At 41.6% G+C, this 20,303-nt stretch overlaps 2 protein-coding genes across 10 annotated transcripts in view; one reads left to right on the top strand and one right to left on the bottom strand.

Moving 5' to 3' along the window:
• Nbea (neurobeachin) overlaps window positions 1–20,303 on the top strand; it is a 554,101-nt gene that overhangs the window by 381,883 nt on the left and 151,915 nt on the right. For 8 of the 9 annotated variants that reach the window (XM_029537485.1, XM_029537487.1, XM_021195277.2 and 5 more), the window contains one exon: window positions 5,378–5,514. In XM_029537485.1, coding sequence (XP_029393345.1) covers window positions 5,378–5,514 — 137 coding nt within the window. Of the gene's footprint in view, window positions 1–4,909; window positions 5,071–5,377; window positions 5,515–20,303 lie in introns of those variants that run through there. The other variant, XM_029537489.1, reaches the window with a different exon arrangement.
• Window positions 6,666–9,443, bottom strand: Mab21l1 (mab-21 like 1). Its single transcript, XM_021195282.2, has one exon. The coding sequence runs from the start codon at window positions 8,965–8,967 to the stop codon at window positions 7,888–7,890; it is 1,080 nt and encodes a 359-aa protein (XP_021050941.1). The 5' UTR covers window positions 8,968–9,443; the 3' UTR covers window positions 6,666–7,887.

Below are 20,303 nucleotides of genomic sequence, written 5' to 3'. Positions count from 1 at the left end.
CTCACTCTGTAGACCAGGCTGGCCTCAAACTCAGAAATCTGCCTGCCTCTGCCTCCCGAGTGCTGGGATTAAAGGCATGCGCCACCATGCCCGGCTTGAATTGATTATTATCAAAGAGTTTTTTTTGTTTTTTCCCCAACCTCTTTCAGACTTTGCTAAATTATCTCTTTCCAGAGGCAGACTTACTAGGGACTCCAGGAATTAGCATGTACTCTTAAGCATCAAATAGCGATCTCAGGAAACTAGGGGATGTAGGGATGATCTGTTAGTGTTAGTCTCAATCTTTACAACAAAACTCAAGAATTTCCCAAGGAACATCAGAGGACACTTACTGAGTACAGGCTGGTATGCCAGTAGTGGGACAGTTTGAGGACCTGTGTAATGAGCATGCTGGAGGAAATTAAGATTGAAATGCACAACCCTTAAAAAAAACATTATGTATGTTGTTTAAGTCATCATTTTCTAATTTAAGCAGAAATACCCTATGAAAATGTTCAAAATGTCCACTTGTTTTGGACAGGTATCAGTGTTCACTATAAATCCTTCAGCATCTCGCTTTGAGTCAGTGAAAATACCTGAAGCACAAGGAATTGTCTTAGATGATAGAAATCTAAGATTCTCTCGGGATTATTCCGAGTCCTCTCCCAGTCACATAGCAAACATTTCTACTTTCCCCTTTTATTTTATTTTATTTTATTATGTTCTAAATTACATGGCTGTGATTGGTATGTGTACCTGAGTTCGAGTGCACTTGGAGGCCAGAAAACATTGTTGGATCTCCTGATGCTGGGGTTACAGGTGATTGTGGATCACCTGATGGGAATGCTGGAAGCCAAACTCAGGGTTCACTCTTAACCAGGAGCCATCTCTCCAGCCCACTTCTACTTCTTGGTGGTGGTGGTGGTGGTGGTGGTTTTGAGACAGGGTTTCTCTGTATAGCCATGGCTATCCTGAAACTCAGGCTAGCCTCAAACTCAGACATCTGAGTGCCTCTGCCTGAAGTTCTGGGCTCACCTCTGCTTTTTAATGCTTAAACTAAGTTCCAATCTACCTATGTGCCTCTGAAATTTAATTTATTTTGAAATTAAAGCCTTTCAATCTTTTTTTTTCATAGATTGCCCCCTAATTTTCCTAGCAACATACTTATAACAAATAAAAATTTCATAGTCATTGTGGTCAGTGGATTGGCCACATTCTCTTACCCACATTTTCATTTCCTCAGAAATTTTGTTGCATTTCAGAACCAACTGTGAAGGCTTATTCTGTGTTCATATTTTAGTCTTAATTTTTTAATCACTCTAAATACAAGACTTTTAGATTAGCTAAATGTAAGAAATATCAGCTGGGTCTCAGCACTCGGGATGCAGCACCAGGCAGATCTTTGAGGCCAGCCTAGTCTACAAAAGCAAGTTCCAGGACAGCAAGGGATACACAGAGCAGAAACCCTGCCTCAGAAGATGGAGGAGGAGGAGGAGGAGGGGGAAGGGGGAGAAGAGGAGGGAGGAGGGAGGAGGAGAATATCAATTGATTCTAGCATACATTTCAACCGCACATACCCTAAATAAGGTATTCACTAGCCATGTATCTTATCAAATAATTCTAACAGTGCCAATTTTAATTGGACTTCAACAATTTTAATTGACTCCATATTCTTTGTGCTGTTAAAACTGGTAAATGAAGTTTAGGACTGTCTGCAAATGTAGTTTGTCACAGTTGCCCTTTGATAGCTAGTACTCTGTAGACCCTGGCAAAACACGATTAAATTCTGCATCAGATCAGAGAAGAAACAGTTTTGACTTGTGGGACTGGCCTTTGTGTTTCTGGGAGCTGGTCTGGAGGTCGAAGCTAAGCCAGAGTGCTCTTGAGCTGAACATAAACATCACAGAGCACCATCATCCATGATGTCACAATAGACAACTTAATAATTCCATCTAAGCTCAGACAAAAGCAAGGTCATGAAACACTAAACACCCCCTCTCCTGGCTGGAGTGGGTAAATGCTGCTTTCCAGGGACGGCCTTAGCATGCTTCTAAAACAGTTATTAAAGTACCCAATCTCCAAATATTCCATTTCCAGCAGATTCTGCTGCACTGCAGTCTGCCTTCTTGAGTCATGAGAGTTTTCAAATCCCTTTATCAAGGCCCTGATCCTACAATTCATTCTTGGCCACCCAGGCCCCCAGAGTTGCCACTCTTCTCCCCTTAGAGAGAGCAGTCAGCCAGTGGTTCTGTTGCAGGTGCACACAATTGACATCTAAAACCCAATTTCTTCTAATAGTAGGCTGTAGCTAAATGGGGGTAGAAAAGACCTTTGTACCGTGTAAAGTTGGGTTAAGATACTAATGTGGTTTTGTTCAGATGGCTAGACCTGGAGTTTTGATTTTTCAGTAACATAATCCAAACCCATGGGTATTTACCATTGTTTTAAAATATATTCCAGGGCTGGGCATGAGGTTGCACACCTTTCTTCCCAGCACACACACGGGAAGCAGAAGCAGAAAGGCAGGACAGCCAGCGCCGTTACACAGAGAAACCCTGTCTCAGAATAAAATAAAATATAGTCATGGCCATATATGTACTTCCCACATATCAGTGAGGTTTGCCATCTCCTACGGAGAACCATAGCTCCAAAGAGAAGCCCCTTCTTGGCTCCTTCCTGATGGCTGATGGCATGGATTCTAGAATAATCGCAAGTAGCACACCTAACCTTTCTTTGAAAGCGATCATGGGACCACGGCCAATGGAAGAAGTAAAGAACATTTGTTTCTTTTCCTCTTCATTATTACTATTTATGGTAGAGTTTTAAATTATTATATGTGCCAATACTACAGGAATAGGCCTTTTCCATCCTGTAAAACTGCTCTGTGTGTGCTGAGGACATTATTGTAATTTATTCTTTCATTATTAGGGTAGCTATTGAAATAGGTATGTTTACCATCAGTTCCCAGTTCACTGTACTGAGCAAAGTTCAGGAGGTTAAACTCCTAGTGCTATGAAGAGGGGGCTGGATGGGGGGGGGGGGGCAGCCAGAAATTAAACAACTGGATGGGCATCTCCTGATCCAGGGATGCTACCCTTCAAAACACACAGTTTGGGGAAGATCCCAGGTTTCTAAATCACGCCATGCCATATGGAAAACATGCTGGCTTGTGATTGTGCTTTACGTAAACATTTTAATATAGGATCCCTAAAATCCAGTGGATCCCCTAAGGGGATTAAAGCTAATCCCCTTTCTCTGTTGCTGCAATGGATTAACTGTGTGCCCTCAGTGGCTGCTCTGCTCCCTGGAGGCTACAACAACAACAAAAAAACAACTCTGAGCTCCTCCAACATTCTACAGAATTGGGAGTTGTAATTGGAGATTTGTGAGGGGTGGGGTGGGGGCGTACTTCTAAGGTTGAATATTTCGTGATGTGTCTTTCATAAAGAAATTCTTTTATAAACTCCCAGAAAATGTCAAATTATATATATATATATATATATATATATATATATATATATAGAGAGAGAGAGAGAGAGAGAGNTTTGAGAAATGTGTTTCCAGCTAAAAAGCTCCTGGTGTGTGTGTGTGTGTGTGTGTGTGTGTGTGTGTACAATTTGTGCTGTATTTGAGTAAATCAGAGAGTGTAGTTTGGATAACTAGACTCGTGATCCTTTTTTTTTTTTCAACTTCCCCAATTTATTGTTTGAATGTGTTAAATTTATTTTTAAGACAAGAAAGCGGCTCGCCATTTTTTAATGTTTTTGGTCATTGTTGTTCTCCAAATGTCAGAATCTAAAAACCTAAAGCGTGGTCGTCACGCTGAACTTTCTTAGAGATTCTTTCCCAAGCTCAAATTATTAAAGACACCTTGTTTCAGATGCGAATACGATGACCTTTTGGGCAGCGGAACCAGGAAGCCATAGCCTCACAGCAGCGCCGCGGTGGCGCAAGGGTTAAGGGAGCGGTTCGAACCCGCGGGCGGGCGGGCGGGCGGGCGGGCGGGCGGGCGCGGGAGATCCAAGGAGGACCCGGGAGGCTGGAGGCGCCGGCTAGCGCGGACCCTCCAATAAACACAAAGGAGGGCCTGGGGAATAGAAACCCAAATCCACTTGTAATCGTACAAGAGATTCGGGCATAATTACTTGAGCAACCTAGATTAAGATTGATGAGCCTTTAAAGTGGTGCTCCAGACCGACCGCTTTCGCCCCTTGGAAGGGGGAAAAAAAAAAACCCTCCGGAAAGCTGTGCAGGAGCCAACTCCGCTGTCGGCAGCCGGGGCCCGAGCCGCGTCGCTCCTCTGCAGGGCGGTCGGGTCCCTGAAGGCGACCCACATAGTCTGCTGTGGGCCAGACTCCGGTAGCCCTACCGAAGCCGGCCTAGGCCTTGCCGGTTTCCCCTTAGAAACCGAGGGCTGGACTGCGGGCTCCTCGGGCTTGCCCGGCTCCGGTCGGGCCTGCGCCGGCAAGACTCCCCGGGCGCCTGCCTCCTGCTGTGTGCAGCAGAGGATGGTTTTAATGGCTGGGGTTGTTTTGCTCACTAGAACCTAAAAACCATCAACAAAGCCCGCATTATTTCTGAATGCCTTGTGTGTTTAGACAAATATCGGGAAGAGGGATTTCTTCGAATCAGTATAGTAGTTGAGGAAATTCGAAGTAGGAACACTCTAAAACTCTATCGAGTCCTAATTTATCTGGGTCAAAAAGCTATGAAATTGCACTTTCCGCCCCCATTTCCAAGAATAGTTTTGTTTCAACGTTTTTCTCACATGTTCATCTTTAGTGTGCTGTAGTGAGAAAATGACGCACGGGATTTTCGTTATTTTCTTCACGAGAAACACAGAGGCAGTGTACTGCGGACAGTGAATGTACCCCACCTGAGAACGCGAAAATTAAAACAGTCCTTACATAACATGGGATTTGTATATTTAGCCGCTTTCCCCTTTAGCCTCTCTTTGGGGTAGAGCAGCTGCCAAAAGGAATGACTTAAGGGATGGTTGGTCTTTGGGATCCACTGCCTAGGGTCTCTTGGAGAATCGATGATGTTCCACGGAATAGCGAGGCACCTAAGCATCCATTCTGCTCTGTATTTGTAAGTCAGATGATGGCAGCGCCAACCCATGTAGATTTCTAGGCAGAGGTTGCAGACTTGCATGTTCTGGGTCTTTTATTCAAAACCCTGACCTCTTGAGTTTTTATAGAATTAATCTAGTCTCGTTTTAAGGTACGGTATAAAAGCTAAACAGACTTTACCTAATATGAAAAGACTGCATAACGTAGGCACCATTTTTCCTAGCGCGTTTTTTTTTTTTTTCCAAATAAAATCAGGCCATACCCTCTGAGAGGGAGTTTGGAAGTGTCAGAAAGAACCAGCCTGACCCACTGCCCCTATCTTGCAGGCCCTGTGGTTCTCAGCACCCCTGCCCAGCTCATTGCTCCTGTGGTGGTGGCCAAAGGAACCCTCTCTATCACTACAACCGAAATCTACTTCGAAGTAGATGAGGATGATGCTGCCTTCAAGAAGATCGACACAAAAGTAAGTCAGAGTGTTCTGCACAGCATTGGTAGCTTTGTTGGTAGGATGGATGTGGTTTTCAGTTTTGCTTGGTTTTAAATGACTGGAGAGGTACACACATTCTCATCTTACAGAAAATAAAATGAAGGAAATAACACATGGTTTCTTTCAGAATTGAAGACTATATTAATAAGCTTAAATCCTGTATTAAGAGAGCATGTGCAAATGAGTAGTTGTCTTATGTGCCTTTGTGTACACTTGGACAGATTTGGTGGTTAAGCCAGTTGTTTCCAGATCCCTGGGGTGCAGTGCCTCAGTACCTGGGAACACTAGAACTGGACTTGTGAAATTTTGTGTTAACATCACTTTTAATTTTCAAAAGTATATACTGCAATATGAATTATTATTTATTGAAAGGTTGTAAGGAAACTGGGGCAGGAGCCATTTACATATAATTTCATTTCCATTATTACATCCATTTTTCATCTCCTGAATCAAATTGACTTTACATATGGATTTAAAAGGAAGAGAAGCAGGTTCTTTATAAGCTTTGATTTAAATGTATACACACAGCATACACTAGTACTATGCTATTGTAAAAGGGACAGGCACATTTGGAGCATTGGAATGGCAAACATGTTGACTAAATCTTATCTTGTGGATTCTAACCTTGACCATCAGAGAAGCTCTACTGCCCAGCAGCCATCTGAAATGTACTCCATTGTTTTCTTATTTATGTAACTGTAGAGTCTGTAAATTCCTTCTGAGGTCTTGGTTGACATGGGATGTAATACTGGATATTTTACAATCATTTTCAAAGATCTTTCTTTAAATCATTTCAAAAGCAGTTCTAAAATAGTTAGACTTGAGCTTTATTATTTATATTTATGCTATATGCATAACTGACACATTATATAGAACATTATTTATAAATGGGCAAAGATAATTCTAAACTTTATTGCTACCTGAATTAACTAATGTAAAGCCTTGGTCTGGATCCCCTCAGCACTTGTTGATCGGTGAGATACTACCAAAGCTTCTGTAATGAGAGAATGAATGTGCTGTGTTTAAATAAGTAAGAGCTTGCCCTTAGGTTTTGCCATTAGCCTTCCCTGTGTAGTAAGAATGAATTGTGGGTTTCTGGTTAATTTATTCTAGTAACGTTTATTGTGTTAAGATATGCCTCCATTTTATTGCTTATATTTCATATAAAAACTTTAAAGTTTTGCATTATGGTTTAAGTTAATTTTCTCAGATTTTGCTGCTTTTAAACTCAGTCTTCTCTATTGCCGTGGTAATTTTTTCCCTTATATTGTCAAAAGGCTACAGAAATACTAACCAGAATCAAAGTCTCAGAAGTAGGCTATAAATATATTTGTTGTAGAAAAGAACCATCGAGTAAATTAGAAACTGGGGAAGTGGATATTTTCTATAGCTCTTCTAAAAAGAGCCCTTTTAATATTTAATTTTAGTGATTTTATTAACCTGTTTCTCAAAATGTTTAAAATTCTCAAGTTGACTTTTAAATGGAATCATCACCTCATTTAACAACAACAACAACAAACAAACTTTAAAGAGAAACAGCAATTTGGTATTTTACTTCATTTATTATCTTCTAATTAAATAAAAATCAGCAACAGAAATTAAATTCTAATCACAAAAGTAATTATCCAGTGTATTTTCAAGTGCATTTTCAAATATATATATAATTCAGATATTCAAGCGTTATTATATAAGCTGAATTCAAATTTTTGAATATATTTAAATAACATTTCAAGTATACTTACGGAATGATAGAACAAGCAATATATTTGAAACAAAATGTAAACTTTTGTTTTAAGTTCAGACACTTCACAGACAGGTAAAGTACCAGGAGGAAATCTAACTTTAAATGCATCTCTGTTCTGTGGGAAATGTCTGCAAATTTCCAAAATGGCAATTTCAGTTCTGATCACCAAATCACAAAACACCAATATCCACACTTTCAAAGACAACATGAGATCACAACTTTTGTTACAGATCAAAATATACATTACACTTCCCTTCTGATGGTACATCCAGGTCCTGTTTACTGGAAGGTAGATGCACCTAAGTCTCAAGATTATTACTATAATCCTTTGCTGGAGTTGGCCATGGTCTTGCATTGCAGCCCGCTGTTTTCGGGTGTTGTGCACCTTTCAGGGGAGCTGGGGGATGCCTCCATAAAGATGCTTGTGGTGTGGGTTTTCCCCTGTGTGAGATGATGGTTAAATGTTGTGTTGCTACTCCTTTTAAAGGAAGAGATTGTTTGCACTGTCTCGAGAAATAGTACATAGGAATCAACCAGGAAGTTTTCATTTCGTAGGGACTTTGAGAAGAATGCTCTTTCTTGTTGGCCCTGGATTAGATCATACTCTAAAGTTTTTCTAAACTTTTGGGGTTGGTCAGGATCTCTCTTGCCAGTCGCCACGTTTGTTTAGCAGCGTTTTCCAAGGCCGAGTGGGGTTTGCCTTGAAACAGATCTAAGTTCGGTAAGAAGTAATGGGGACACCGCCGGCACTGCAGGCACGAGATGAGCTGCAGTAGAATTCCGTTCAGCCGATCGCCCAGGCAAGATTCGTCCCAGTCCGACTCTCGGGGATGCTTCTCACACTCGTAGGACACCAGAGTCTTCATGTGATAGTTGTTCAGGGGCTGGCCTGGCAACTCCAAGTGGCGATCGCGCAGGGTTTTCAGGATAGAGAGGCATTTCTTCCTGCAGCCCCCCATCTGCAGTCTGTTCTCAGCCTCTGCAAACTGCAGCACCCAAGCATCGCTCTCAGCCGAACTTTGCTTGCCGGCCAGGGAGTGGCACTCCTTGGACAACAAATTGAACCCTTCAGCCTTAACCTCTGCCACCCGGTTGGGTCCTGGCCAGGGGATGTGGGGAAGCGGCCAGTGGGCAGCACTTCGCGGCCAAATCCCGGTGCATTTAAAGGCCGGGGTGATCTGCACCACATACCTATCTCGGATTCTCAGTTTCACTTCGCTCGTGTCAGCCACCATCTTTACTACATCTCTGTAGCTACACTTGTCCACCGCCTGAGCCACCAGTGTCTGAAACCTGGAACGAATTTTGCGTGCAGAGAGGTAGCCAGAGGCGGTGATGAATTCCACCCAGAGGGACATGCTCCTCTTGCGCCCATCGCTCAGTTTCAGCACCGCACAGCCAGGCAGGGAGCCGTCATCCACGAAGTTAAACACCCCCATCTGGTTCAGATAGAGTACCACCTCGAACTCGGTGGGAGAGATAACCTCCAGGCCCTCGTAGCGGTTGTCCATCTCATTGAGGGAGCTGATGAAGCGCGGTTCCTGCACTTCAACCTCCTTCAGGACGTCGGAGACCACTTTGCAGACTTCCCGGATGGTTTTGGCGATGGCAGCTTTCCTGGCCTGGCATTTCTCGTTGTAGTACTTATTCAGGTGGTAGACCAGCTTGGCCTGGGCCGCGATCATGTTGGGGCAGAGATCCGGATTGTACACCGGAGTCTCGCAATAGGCTGTGGGATCCAATGCGGCTGCTAGCGCTGGAGCCAACTTCGGTGGAGAAAGGGGACCACGCTCAGAAGGCTCCGAGCCTCTCTCGGACTAGCTGCTGCAGGGGGCCGCCCTGCCCTCCTGGCCTTTTTTCCCCCGCTCGAGCCTAGCGGGTCTTAAAGTGAAAGGCTGAGCTCTCCCTTTCTCTCCCCTCCGCTAAAGAATCCGTGTCTGAGAGAGACGCGTGGAGAGAGCACCTTCTCGGTAATAAAAACAAAAGTTATTCTGAGACCCAGCAAAGCTCTTCCAGTAGTCAAAATAATCACCCCTTTCCGTATTTATTTACGTTTTCCCGTAATCATGGTGTGTGCAAGACTGTTAATCAGGTAGAGGAAAAGTGTGCTGAGTGTGCGTCGGGTGAGTGTGTGTCTGTCAGAAGAAGCTGCTGTTGGTTTGTGTAAGAGCCCAGATGCACTCGTGTGGAAATTATAAAGGCAGGGCCAGGCAGGCGGGCGGCCAATCGCCACTGGGCTCGTCACGACAGCCTCCTCCAGCTTCAGCCCGGCTAATTAATCCCCCCTCGTGGATAGAAGCATAGAAACCAAAGGTAGGAAGCTGCTGCCGGCAGAAAACCACCCAGGCCACCTAGACAGGTTGAAAAGCAAGATGAAATCTCCCAGCTTTGGTATAACTTGAAGCATATTGACGTTTGGAAAAGACTTGGTGAAGATAAGTGGCTCTCATTGCTGAAAAGCCCACTTGTCTGTTCACCTCTGATGAGCTATCCAGTTGTACTAATGGTCATCCACCAATTAGTGAAGTCAAAGGGGCTTTCTAGAACAAAGTCACTAACTTGCATTTAGAGTAAGGTAATTAATGCCCGTTAATCCCTGGGGTCTTTTTAATGCAAGTTAGAAGTTTGCTTCTTAACTGGCGGCTGGCTTCAGACAAGGCGTGCTCTAGTCTTCACTTGGGTGCTGGCAGTCAGAATACTTTTGCAGACCTTAGGCAGAGTCTGTTCTCTTTTTACCTACCTTTCCCCCATCTGCATTTGCTGAGAGGAATTTAAGAAGTATTGCTCAATGGAGTAGATGATATCTACCCAACTAAAAATGGAGCCTTCAAAACAACTTCACCTGTTTGCAGTTTCCCTTGTCTGTAGCTAGATTGGCCAGTGCGGAAATACCAGACAGCAGATAGGGCTGTATGCTGTAGTGGGAACACTGAGATTCAGACAAAACTTGAGTGCCATCTCATAGTGAGCTGTCTTGTAGAGAAGGATCTAGAGAATTCACAGAGATGAATACTGGGCACTGGAAGGTGTGGCCATTACAGTTTGTTTGCCCCTGCAGGCTTAAAGATGGATCTTGCATCTCAGATATCCTCAGTGGGGACCAACAGTAGGTTCCTAATCTTATGAGATGTAATAATTTGACTATGAGAAAATGGCTAACGGCTTCCAAAGAAAAATAATTTGTAACCATTCAGGTTAGGGTTTTTATTATTTATTTAAGTTTCATCTTGGAAATTTCAAAGAAATTTTCTTTTCTTTTTGGAAGGTTTTGGATTTTGGAACCCTAAGGAGGTTTTATAGGTCGCTCTTCCTTCCAGTACCATGACCAGTTGAGTCCTCGGTGCACATGAACTAAAGATAGGGTGGTTAGGGCTTACGTCGTAGTTTTCAGTTGTCTGCCTTTAGTACAAAGGTCTGTTAATTTCAAATTAAGAGAATTTTCAGTGCCAGGGTATGGTAGCACCTGTGTACGCACTTTTAATGGGCTCCTGCTGAAGACTCCCACCTCTTAAGCATCGCAGGGCCAGCTCTAATTTCGTTTCTTGTTACCCAAGAGTGATAGATTCCGAATTAGATTAAAATAGTACATCATGTTTGGCGCTTAGATGGCCTTCTACTCCATTCCCCAAGACCTGTTCCCTTGGGAGAGGGGACTGGGGACCTGCAAAGCCCCTCCCCAGTTTGCAGGCGTCGCGGGTGAATGCGCTGCTACCTTTTGGCAGCTGAAGAGGGGCTAGAAGAGGCAACCCAGAGCTCCAGACCAACAAGAAAGAGCTGTGCGACAGGCAGGGAGCAGCCGCTGGGGACGCATAGTTCCCCAGGATGGGGTGCGGCGGGCAAGCGCTCTCCCCACGACCCTTGCGTATACCCTACCCCACACAGCTGTCTTCCTTGGCTCATCTGCTCCCAGGCTAATTGTAAAGCTTTCTGGGTGTCTGGATGTCCCCACTATCATCCACTGCTGCAAAACACTCTCGGTGCCTTCGGCTCTCATCGCCTCCCCGCCCTCGAATGGCCCCAGCCTTGCGTGCGCTGTACTCAGAGCACCCAGGAATACTTGGCCCTCACCTTCCCGGGTGAGCGCGCGCCCCGTGCCTCACCCCGGACTATGGGACTAAATGTAGCTTCGATGCCGAGACCTTGGTTCCCTGTGTCCAACAGAAGGACTCGGGATCCCGCGGCCGCCGACTGCAGCCAGGCGCAGGTGGCGCATCTTTCTGGGCTCGCTGTGCGGCTTAATTGGGTTAAGGCGAAGCTAAACACCGAAGCATTCTGCGCAAACTAATTGATGCAACTGAGGCCTTTTCCGAACGATTTTCGCTTGGAGCAAGAGGACTAAGAAACTAGAGTGTTGCGGGCTAGTGAGGCGGCTGGTTCTGGAAGACCAGGCCGGCCAGCGTCCTGAAGCACCCACCACGCCCGGAACCGACAGTGATTTACATAAAACCGGACACTGGGCTGCTGCTGTCCCTGTGGGTCGACCGGGAGGCTTAGAATAAGCTAGGTTGTCTCTCTAGCTGCTGCAACCCAGATCTCCGCTACCCATAGTCCGGGAAATGAATTGCGCCTGTAGCTGAATCCTTTCTGTAATCTCAGCACCTCTCATTGTTGAAGAAAAAAACTAAACCGCACTGATGACTGCTTCCTTCCTTCCGTGCTTGCTTTAATTGAATTGCCCATGGAGAGGAGTTAAAATTAATGATGTATTTTGGTGTAATTCACCTGATTTTAATCGAAGTTTTGGCGTTAGATATCTCTTATACCGGTAAATCATTTAACTACTTGATAGTAATTTTAATTTAAAAAATTGTTTTGACCTATTGGATTGTTTGAACTGCTGATGTGATATACAATGTAATATAAAGTCCGTTTTATTATATGTAAGAACTGAATTGATGCTAGACAATTTTTAAAAAAGTCTTACCGAGTACCAGAAGAAAAGCTTCTGTAAGCCTTGTATTTTAAGACATAAATGGTTCATTGTTTTCAGTGGTATGCATGTAGACATCCTTGACATAAGCTAATAATAGACCGATAATTGAAGAAAAGTGACCTAATTGGAGGGAAAAGAAATAGCCAAGAATTTCATGATGTCACCTCTGAGATGCTTGCATTGGAATGGTGTTTAGGATTTAACTAGAGCAGCTTGGATTTAAAATGTTCAGTTAGGGAGAACAAATCCAGCTAAGACACAGCCTGTTATCATAACATCTAGCCATATCTATGAACATAAAACAAATGTGAACTTTAACACTTGGAACATCCCAAATAACAAGGATAAGAAAAGCATTTCTGAAGTGCAGCTTCCTGAGTGACAGTCCCAGTGGGGGTGCACTTCCTTGGCCTGTGCAAAGCCATGCCCTACCACACCATCTACAAGGGAATAAAGAAAAACTTGGTGTGCTCAGAAGTGTAGGACCTAAGGGTTGTGTATTGTTGTTCGTTTTGCAGTGACTGTTTACACTTGAATTGCACCTTCACTGACTTCACCAGTGGCAACCTTCTGGAAGATCAGCAGGGATCTGAGCCCTTCTGGTGCTCACACACACACACACACACACACACACACTGTTCTCCCTGCTCTCATTACCTGCCAGCGGCTAGTTTATTCACAACTGTTCGTGAATTTAAAGTTTTTTTTTAATATGTGCTTATTACACTGGGGACTAAAGAATATGAAGTTGATTTTATTAAATTATTTATCTCTACTGCTGGAGTGGCTTTGAAGGCTCATTATGTGCATCTGATTTCTTCCCCTTCCCTCTTTCCTAAAAATGTACCCATGTTACTTTAACTATTTAACTGTTTCTTTCTGCCAGACATAATATATTCCCCTTTTTTACACTAGAGAAATTAAAGACAGAATTTGTGTAGGGTTTTCTTTATGTGTCTTATTAAATAAAGTAAAATAGAGGGAGTTTCTGGTAATTTGATGGCATCTATTTTACCTTTCTGTTGTGAGTTATGGTTTAAAAACACTTTAAAATTAACTTGAAAGTTTCAGGGATTTCTAAAAGTCATTATTCCACGTTTGAATGCCAGGTTCATTACAAAGTCACACAGGGGATTAAGATCAGTGGTTATGACATAGTCCTGTTGTCTTCCTTCAACCTGAGCACCCTAAGAATGGAGGTTACTTTTTTTAAATTGCTTCTTCTTAAGTTGAATGATGGAGTCCATTCCCTCAGTATTCTTTGTCACCCTAGTGGACAGTCACATGGTCACATTTTGTCATGTCAAATATTTTTTTCTACATTATTGCTTAGTGTTGCCATTCTAAGTGTTGAAAAGAAAAGTAACTTAGAGATTAAAAATGCAGTTAGAAGTAGAGTTTCTATGACTCACCACCCCTCCTTGATGGTAGCTAAATGTTTCTTTTTATAGATAAGGGAGTAAAATCCCCAGCTTGTATATGTAATTATCGCAGGTTACTCTCCCTCATTTGAATGTGTGCCTAGAGGTGCAGGGTATTTCACATTGCTTCTGTAAATTAGAGAAGAAAGAGGGAGGAGAGTCAGTGAGGAGGAGGAGGAAGAAGAGGAGGAAGAAGAGGAAGAAGAAAGATTGAGGGAAAAGCCATCAGTGAAAAGAATTGGTAATATCCTCATCCTCCTCAGTATCTTCCTGACGAACTAAGGTTGTTTTGTTAGATCGCAGCCTGACTCTTCATTCACATCTTAGGGAAATAAGCAGACAGGATAAGTGCGTTCTTCACTTTCTTTTTTTTGTTTTCTGTATGAAAACAAGGACCTCTTCCCCCCCCACCCCCCACCCCCCACCCCAACTAGTAAACGTGTGTGTGTGTGTGTGTGTGTGTGTGTGTGTGTGTGTGTGTGTGTGACTGCAGCCCCAGTGCCCTTGAGTAGGCTGCATTTTTATTGTACTTAGAGAAAGCAGTGGAAGCAGGTGTGATTAGCTTGTTAATCTAGGACTGCTCTGCTGCCGCTATCACCACGCCATACTGTGCATGATTAAGCCACTGAAAACATTCAGCGTGACCTTGAGACTAGAATACAGGTTCTAACCAACTCCCAGTGAGTGCTTACCATAAGTAATCACCCTCTTTTCTATCTAGGGTTTGGAGGGTTTTTGTTTTGTTTTATTTGTTTGTTTGGTTTTTTTTAATGAAAAAAAAAAAGCATTCCTATAAATTTGGCTTTATTGCAAATTTTAAGAATTATTAACTAAAGTGCTAGTTGAAAATAATTATATTACATAAAATAATCACCTCTTACCACATTTATGCAGCGCCAAATATTTTATAGAAAAAGAAGTTAATATTCAAATAGGAATTGTCTTTTATACATAGGTATAGATTGTAAATGTTTGCTAACAGACCTCCTGTATAACATCTTCTTTTCGCTTCCAGCTATACTCAGTATACTAAGTACGTAAATTTTAGTTTATCATTGTGTACTATTTCCTAAAAGCACAATCTTTAATATAGTGGCGTGTTAAAAGTATCAAGTGGAAAGTAGAATTGATAAATAGTACTTTTAAATCTATATAACCTTTTTATCTGAATAAAAAATTAAAATCAAAATTAAGAGCATAATTTAAATGTAGTGTTTTTAAAATAAAAATTGAGAATCCAATTAAATAAAAATATTAGATTAACTTTTATGTGAAATCTGCTTTATAAAGTTGGGTGTAGGGCTGGAGAGATGACTTTGCTCTTTTTCAGGACCTGGGTTCAATTCCCAGCACCCACATGGTGACTCAAAACCTTTTATAACTCCAGCTCCAGAGGACTGGCCTTTACTGGCCTCCTAAGGCACTTGATGCACATATATACATGCAGGCAACCCACCCATACACATAAAAATAATATAAAACAATTTTAAAAATTCAGTTGAGTGAGTATATTGATCTATAATTTGTAAGCAGTACTATTCCAGTCTGTGAGATTTCCATATGAATGTACTACTCTGTGAATTCTCAAATGAACTAGCAATATTTGAGGCATATTTGTTATTTAGTATCTTTATGGCAAGAAAAAGAATTCTCACAGACTGTCAGTCTTTGTATTTTACTTTGAAGTAGCTCTGATCCTTCTTTTACATGATATAAGATGAGCCTGTGGAGTAATTATAGCTAATACTAAATAATGTGTTCATATTCTTGGGACATATGGTTCTAATCCAAGTTTCATATAAATACACATTGTCATTTAAATTTAGATGGTCAAGAATACAAACAAAGAATTAGTAAGGTGTTCAAGTAGGTGCTGCTGCTCTCCCAGGTAGCTCAGGGAAGAACACATGGTCTTTAATCCCTCCATATATGCAAATTATTTAAATGCTTTCTGTTTTATATCTTTATTTGCAATTAAATAGAAAGTTTAATGTTATGCAAACTTATAGGCCTATTAAGAAAGAAATTATTGTGTTCTTAATAATTAATCTTAAACCATTTTTAGGAAACACTCTTTTTAATGTTGATAAAATAGCCTGCATGCACATACATGCATCCATAGTATTTCAGATAAAAGGAAACATTCTACAATGATCCAGTTGTTTGTTGTTTGGTTTTGTTTCATTTTTAAGATTTGTTTTTGTTTATGTGACTGTGGGAGGGATGTGGATGTATGGCCTGTGAGTGTGAGTGTCTATGGAGTCTGAAGAGACTCCTGGATGCCAACTGTGAGATGCCTGGTGTGGGTACTTGGAACAGAACTCAGAAACAGCAAGCATTCATCCAGAGAGCCTCTCTCTAGCCTCTCTAGTCCAGTTCTTAACCGGTTTTCAGTAATACTTTCCGAGATTGCTGGCAAATGAATTTAAAAGCTGCTGACTAGAAATTGAACAATTTCTACTCCTCATACCCATTTTAGAGTGATATACTTTCTGTTGTAAGACCGAGAACTTTAAATCTCACTAGCTAGTATATCCATAGAAATATCCATGTGTTTCTCAGACATCCACCTACATTAATAACTACCCATGCACACAAAAATGTCTTTACTAATTTAACAGCATTTTATACTTTTTGCCACAGACCAAGGTTAATGTTTTGTAACCTTCACCTGTAGTTGATAAGCAGAATGCATAATTCATTGGGAAAGGGTGGGTGTGGGTTGGTTTCTGGGTTGGGTTTCTGAGTAGGCAGCGCAGTTCTTCATTTGTTTTTCTCTCCACGCTGCATTAGCGCGTTTTCCCTTGTGTGCATCTGCCGGCACACAATTTAGCCACGGGCATCTGTAGACCTTGTGGTGATCAGTATTGCAGGCAAAAGCCATATGTGTTTAAATAAAAAAATAATCTCTTTATTTCATTTGCTGTTTTAACTGGATGGATAACTTTTGTGCCTCAAGACAGAAGAAGAAAAAATACAGAAATAATTAATTGCCTCTATTCTTGAGGCAGTTTCATTTCCCTCTCCAATATGGAATGCTTGTCAGCTCTCCTGATAAATGACTGCATGTATTTGCATAGATTTTACATTAACACAAAAATTAGTTTTATTTGTGAAAAACTAGTTTACATAATAATATAAAGCCAGTGTTATTGATTACATTTTTAAGCATTGAGGACTATAGAGAGACTGTATGTAATATTCTAAGTTTTCAAAGGTTGGTCAACCTGTTCCTTAATTTAAACTTTCTTTGTGTTAACTAGATATAAAAATTTTCAGATTTAACACCTATCTTTAAAACATATTAACCACAGCTATTTCAGACACATAATAGCAATCATTTGGAGAAAAGATTCTTACTTTAAGCTTTGCCAAGGAATTTTTTAAAAATTCACTATGAACTACATATGCTTGAAACAGTTGAAGGACATGTTGTGGAAATGGTCTGATTTGGGTATTAATGTTATCCCAAGAAACATTATGGGAATCTAACGTCTCTGAGAACCAGCCTCTACCTGTGTTCTGTTTCCTCACATGTATTTAATTGATCACCCTAGCCCAGTATTAAGGTAGAATTTAAAACAACTGCAATAAAACATAAATAAAAAAAGCACTGTGCTGGAGCTGCCTGGGTTCTGAAAGGAGAACCCCTGTGAGAAGCAGGCAGGAAGCACGTGAAACGGCATCTTGTTGTCTAGAGGCAGCCTGCTAATTACATGCCAGCGTTGTATTATCCATGTTGTGGAAAATTCAAGTATGTTCAGTGCTGTTAGTTACATCACAAAGCTTTCCATACAGGACACTTGACTATACTGAGTGGCAACCAAGAGCCAGAGTATCTCTGCCACTTCTTGATTCCAGGCCACCCTGGGTGCCAGCTGTCACAGCTCAGCTAATGATGACAAATGCCCCTCTCTATGCAGATTGTGGAGCTTGCAGGCTGCTGGGAAAGGCAACCAGATTACCTTTCTTAGATAGTTACTTAACCTTTGAGGCTCTCGTCAAAATCATACGATTGACTGTGATAGTTTCAATATCTGTATCTTTAAAAACCAAAATCAAAATCGCGTCATCTGATGCCATGAAATTTGTTTTCCTGTATGATTGGCAGCTTATGCTTGGGATGCTATGGTGTTCTTAATGAGACTTATGTGGGATATATGGCTCAAGAAGGGAGCTGAAATAGAGTGGAGATCAATACGCAATGAATGTATGATTTCATTTAGTCTGCAAAAGAAATGGTAGGCCTCAAAAATGGAGAGACTAGGATTAGGAACACACAAATAATTTCAGAGCCAGGTTGGTCTGACAATGGCTGGTGTTGGTCCACAATTTGTGGACTACATTACAAAGGCCAGTATATGTGGGTTCTTGAGCTTCCTGGTATTCTTTGTAGCAGCAGCTGTTGTGGGTACATATTCTGAGGCTATTTTAAGGACACTTTACATTGAGAATATGATCAATGGCATTAAAACTTATTGTAGAGATCTTAATGTTATGTTATAAATTTTAATTTTATAACTTGTTGATCTTTTACACAGGGAAAATATTTAAGAAGGATATATACTATCTGATGAATGTAAACTTGTACTATTTCCGTCTAAAGCCAGTCGATTTTCATAGGTAGGGCTAGTGCACTGGCTCAGTAGCTGAAGGCACTGGGTCCTAGGCTTGATGACAAGCATGTGGTTCCCAAGGCCAAACAGTGGAAGCAAGCTAACCGCTGTAATTGCACTGTATATCTCCACAGGTGCTCTGTAAGCACGTACCCTGCCCCATACGCGCAAAATAAATAAATAAATAAATAAATAATAAAGAAAAGTAAAAAAAAAAAAAAAAAAAAAAACCAAAAAAAAAAAAAAAAAAAAAAAAAAAAAAAACACGTTAGTAGCCTATAGCATTATAAAATGAAAAGTTTAGACAATCATTTCAACAATTATTTGGATAAATATCTGTCTACTTCTATAAGGTTATTTTACCTATATTGTGTCACTCTGTGATGTCGGTGTATAAAAGCCCAAACAACACATTGCTTGTTTTCGAGCCTTGCCCTTTGGTTGTTAATTAAAGTGGAACCTCTCCCAGAACACTCTGTGGCCAGGTATCCTGGCACAGGGCTGCCTGCCATCCTAGCACAGAGTAGATGAAGCAGGAAGAAGTAAGTTCGAGTTCAGCCTGGAAGACATAGCAAAACCCAGGCCAGCCTGGGCTACATCAACTCCTCTCTCAAAACCATAGTCTAATCAGAACGAAGAAAGCTTTGCCCTGGGTGCTTGTTCCCTATCAAATACGAGGAGCCTTTTCAACGATAAATGTCTGTCTATTGTGTTATACACTTTCCATATACTTTTTAATTATGACATAATTTTCAGTAATACTGTTTAGCATATGTAACTGTGTAAAACTTCAAGTGACCGTCTTGTTATACCAGTTAGTATAAGGAAGAATTAAGTAAACTTTTGCCTCATTACATCTCTATAAGGGCAGAAGAGAACTCTAGGGATTTCTAGGGCCCCTCCCTTGGCTGTGTGTCTCCTTTGTTACCCAGTATGGCTCTCCAGTTCCTCTACTGAGGAGGAGCCCAGAACAAAAGGGAGTCCACCAACAAAAAGGAATTGTTAAAAGCTCCTCCTGCTACAGGGCCAAAGCTCCTCCTTGAAACTCTTACCTTTTAGATGTGACCCCCACCCCCACCGCGCGCTACAATTTTATTCTTTTAACAGAAAAAGACCCTTTAAAGTAAACATGGTCAGTCACCACATGACAGCGTTTTTACTCCATAGTCGTCTCTGGTAGGAACTGTTCTTGATAACAATGTCTTCCTGGGACAGATGCTCCACAGTAGCAGCAGAGCCATCAAGCATCAGTCTTGGAGACAGACCCATCCTCCGCAGTACACTGTGCCTTTAAGCTGAGAGGTCTGGCCAATTAGTTGTAGTAAATGTATTCTCTCCTGGTGATGTTTTCAGTTTATGTCAGTATATTAGAATGCAATTCCGTTGTCTGTCAATAATATCTATAAATCACCAGGTATGAGATTGACTATACCTGCACCCTTCAGTCCTTATATTGATACCATGTTTCATAATACTCACTGCCCTGTTCAGAACCTATGCTTTGCCATATGGCTTTTGGCAAATATGATGGCTGAAATATATTACTACCCAAATGAACTAGACACTGTAGAGCAGCTTTCAGTAAGAGACAGTTACATCACCATTGAGTACTACCAAAACCCTGTTGCTAAATGCTGTACATAAATATCTGTGTGTGTGTGTGTGTGTGTGTGTGTGTGTGTGTGTGTGTGTGTGTGTGTGTTCATCTGAATACAGGGACACATGTTCCATGGCACTCATGTCAAAGTCAGAGGATAACCTCAGATATCAGTCTTCCACCTCCTACTGTATTAGAGACAGGAGCTTTTTCTTGTTCCCTACTACAAAGTATTAATGTCTTACTGGTTTAAACACATGTTACTAGAATATCTTGTGAGACAGTGTCTCTCTGTTTACATAATCCTGACTGTCTTAGAACTTGATATGTATACCAAGCTGGCCTCAAACCCCCAAAGATCTGCTTGCCCTTATCTCCTGAGTTCTGGGATTAAAGGCATGCACCATCCCACAGGTTGTAACTGGAATTCTAATATATACCTTTTGTGGTTTTC

The sequence above is a fragment of the Mus pahari genome, chromosome 4 (genome assembly GCF_900095145.1).
Source record: "Mus pahari chromosome 4, PAHARI_EIJ_v1.1, whole genome shotgun sequence".
In the NCBI taxonomy this organism is placed as follows: domain Eukaryota; kingdom Metazoa; phylum Chordata; class Mammalia; order Rodentia; family Muridae; genus Mus; species Mus pahari.
The sequence above is the reverse complement of the archived record's forward strand: the minus strand, read 5'-3'. Positions and strand labels throughout refer to the sequence as shown.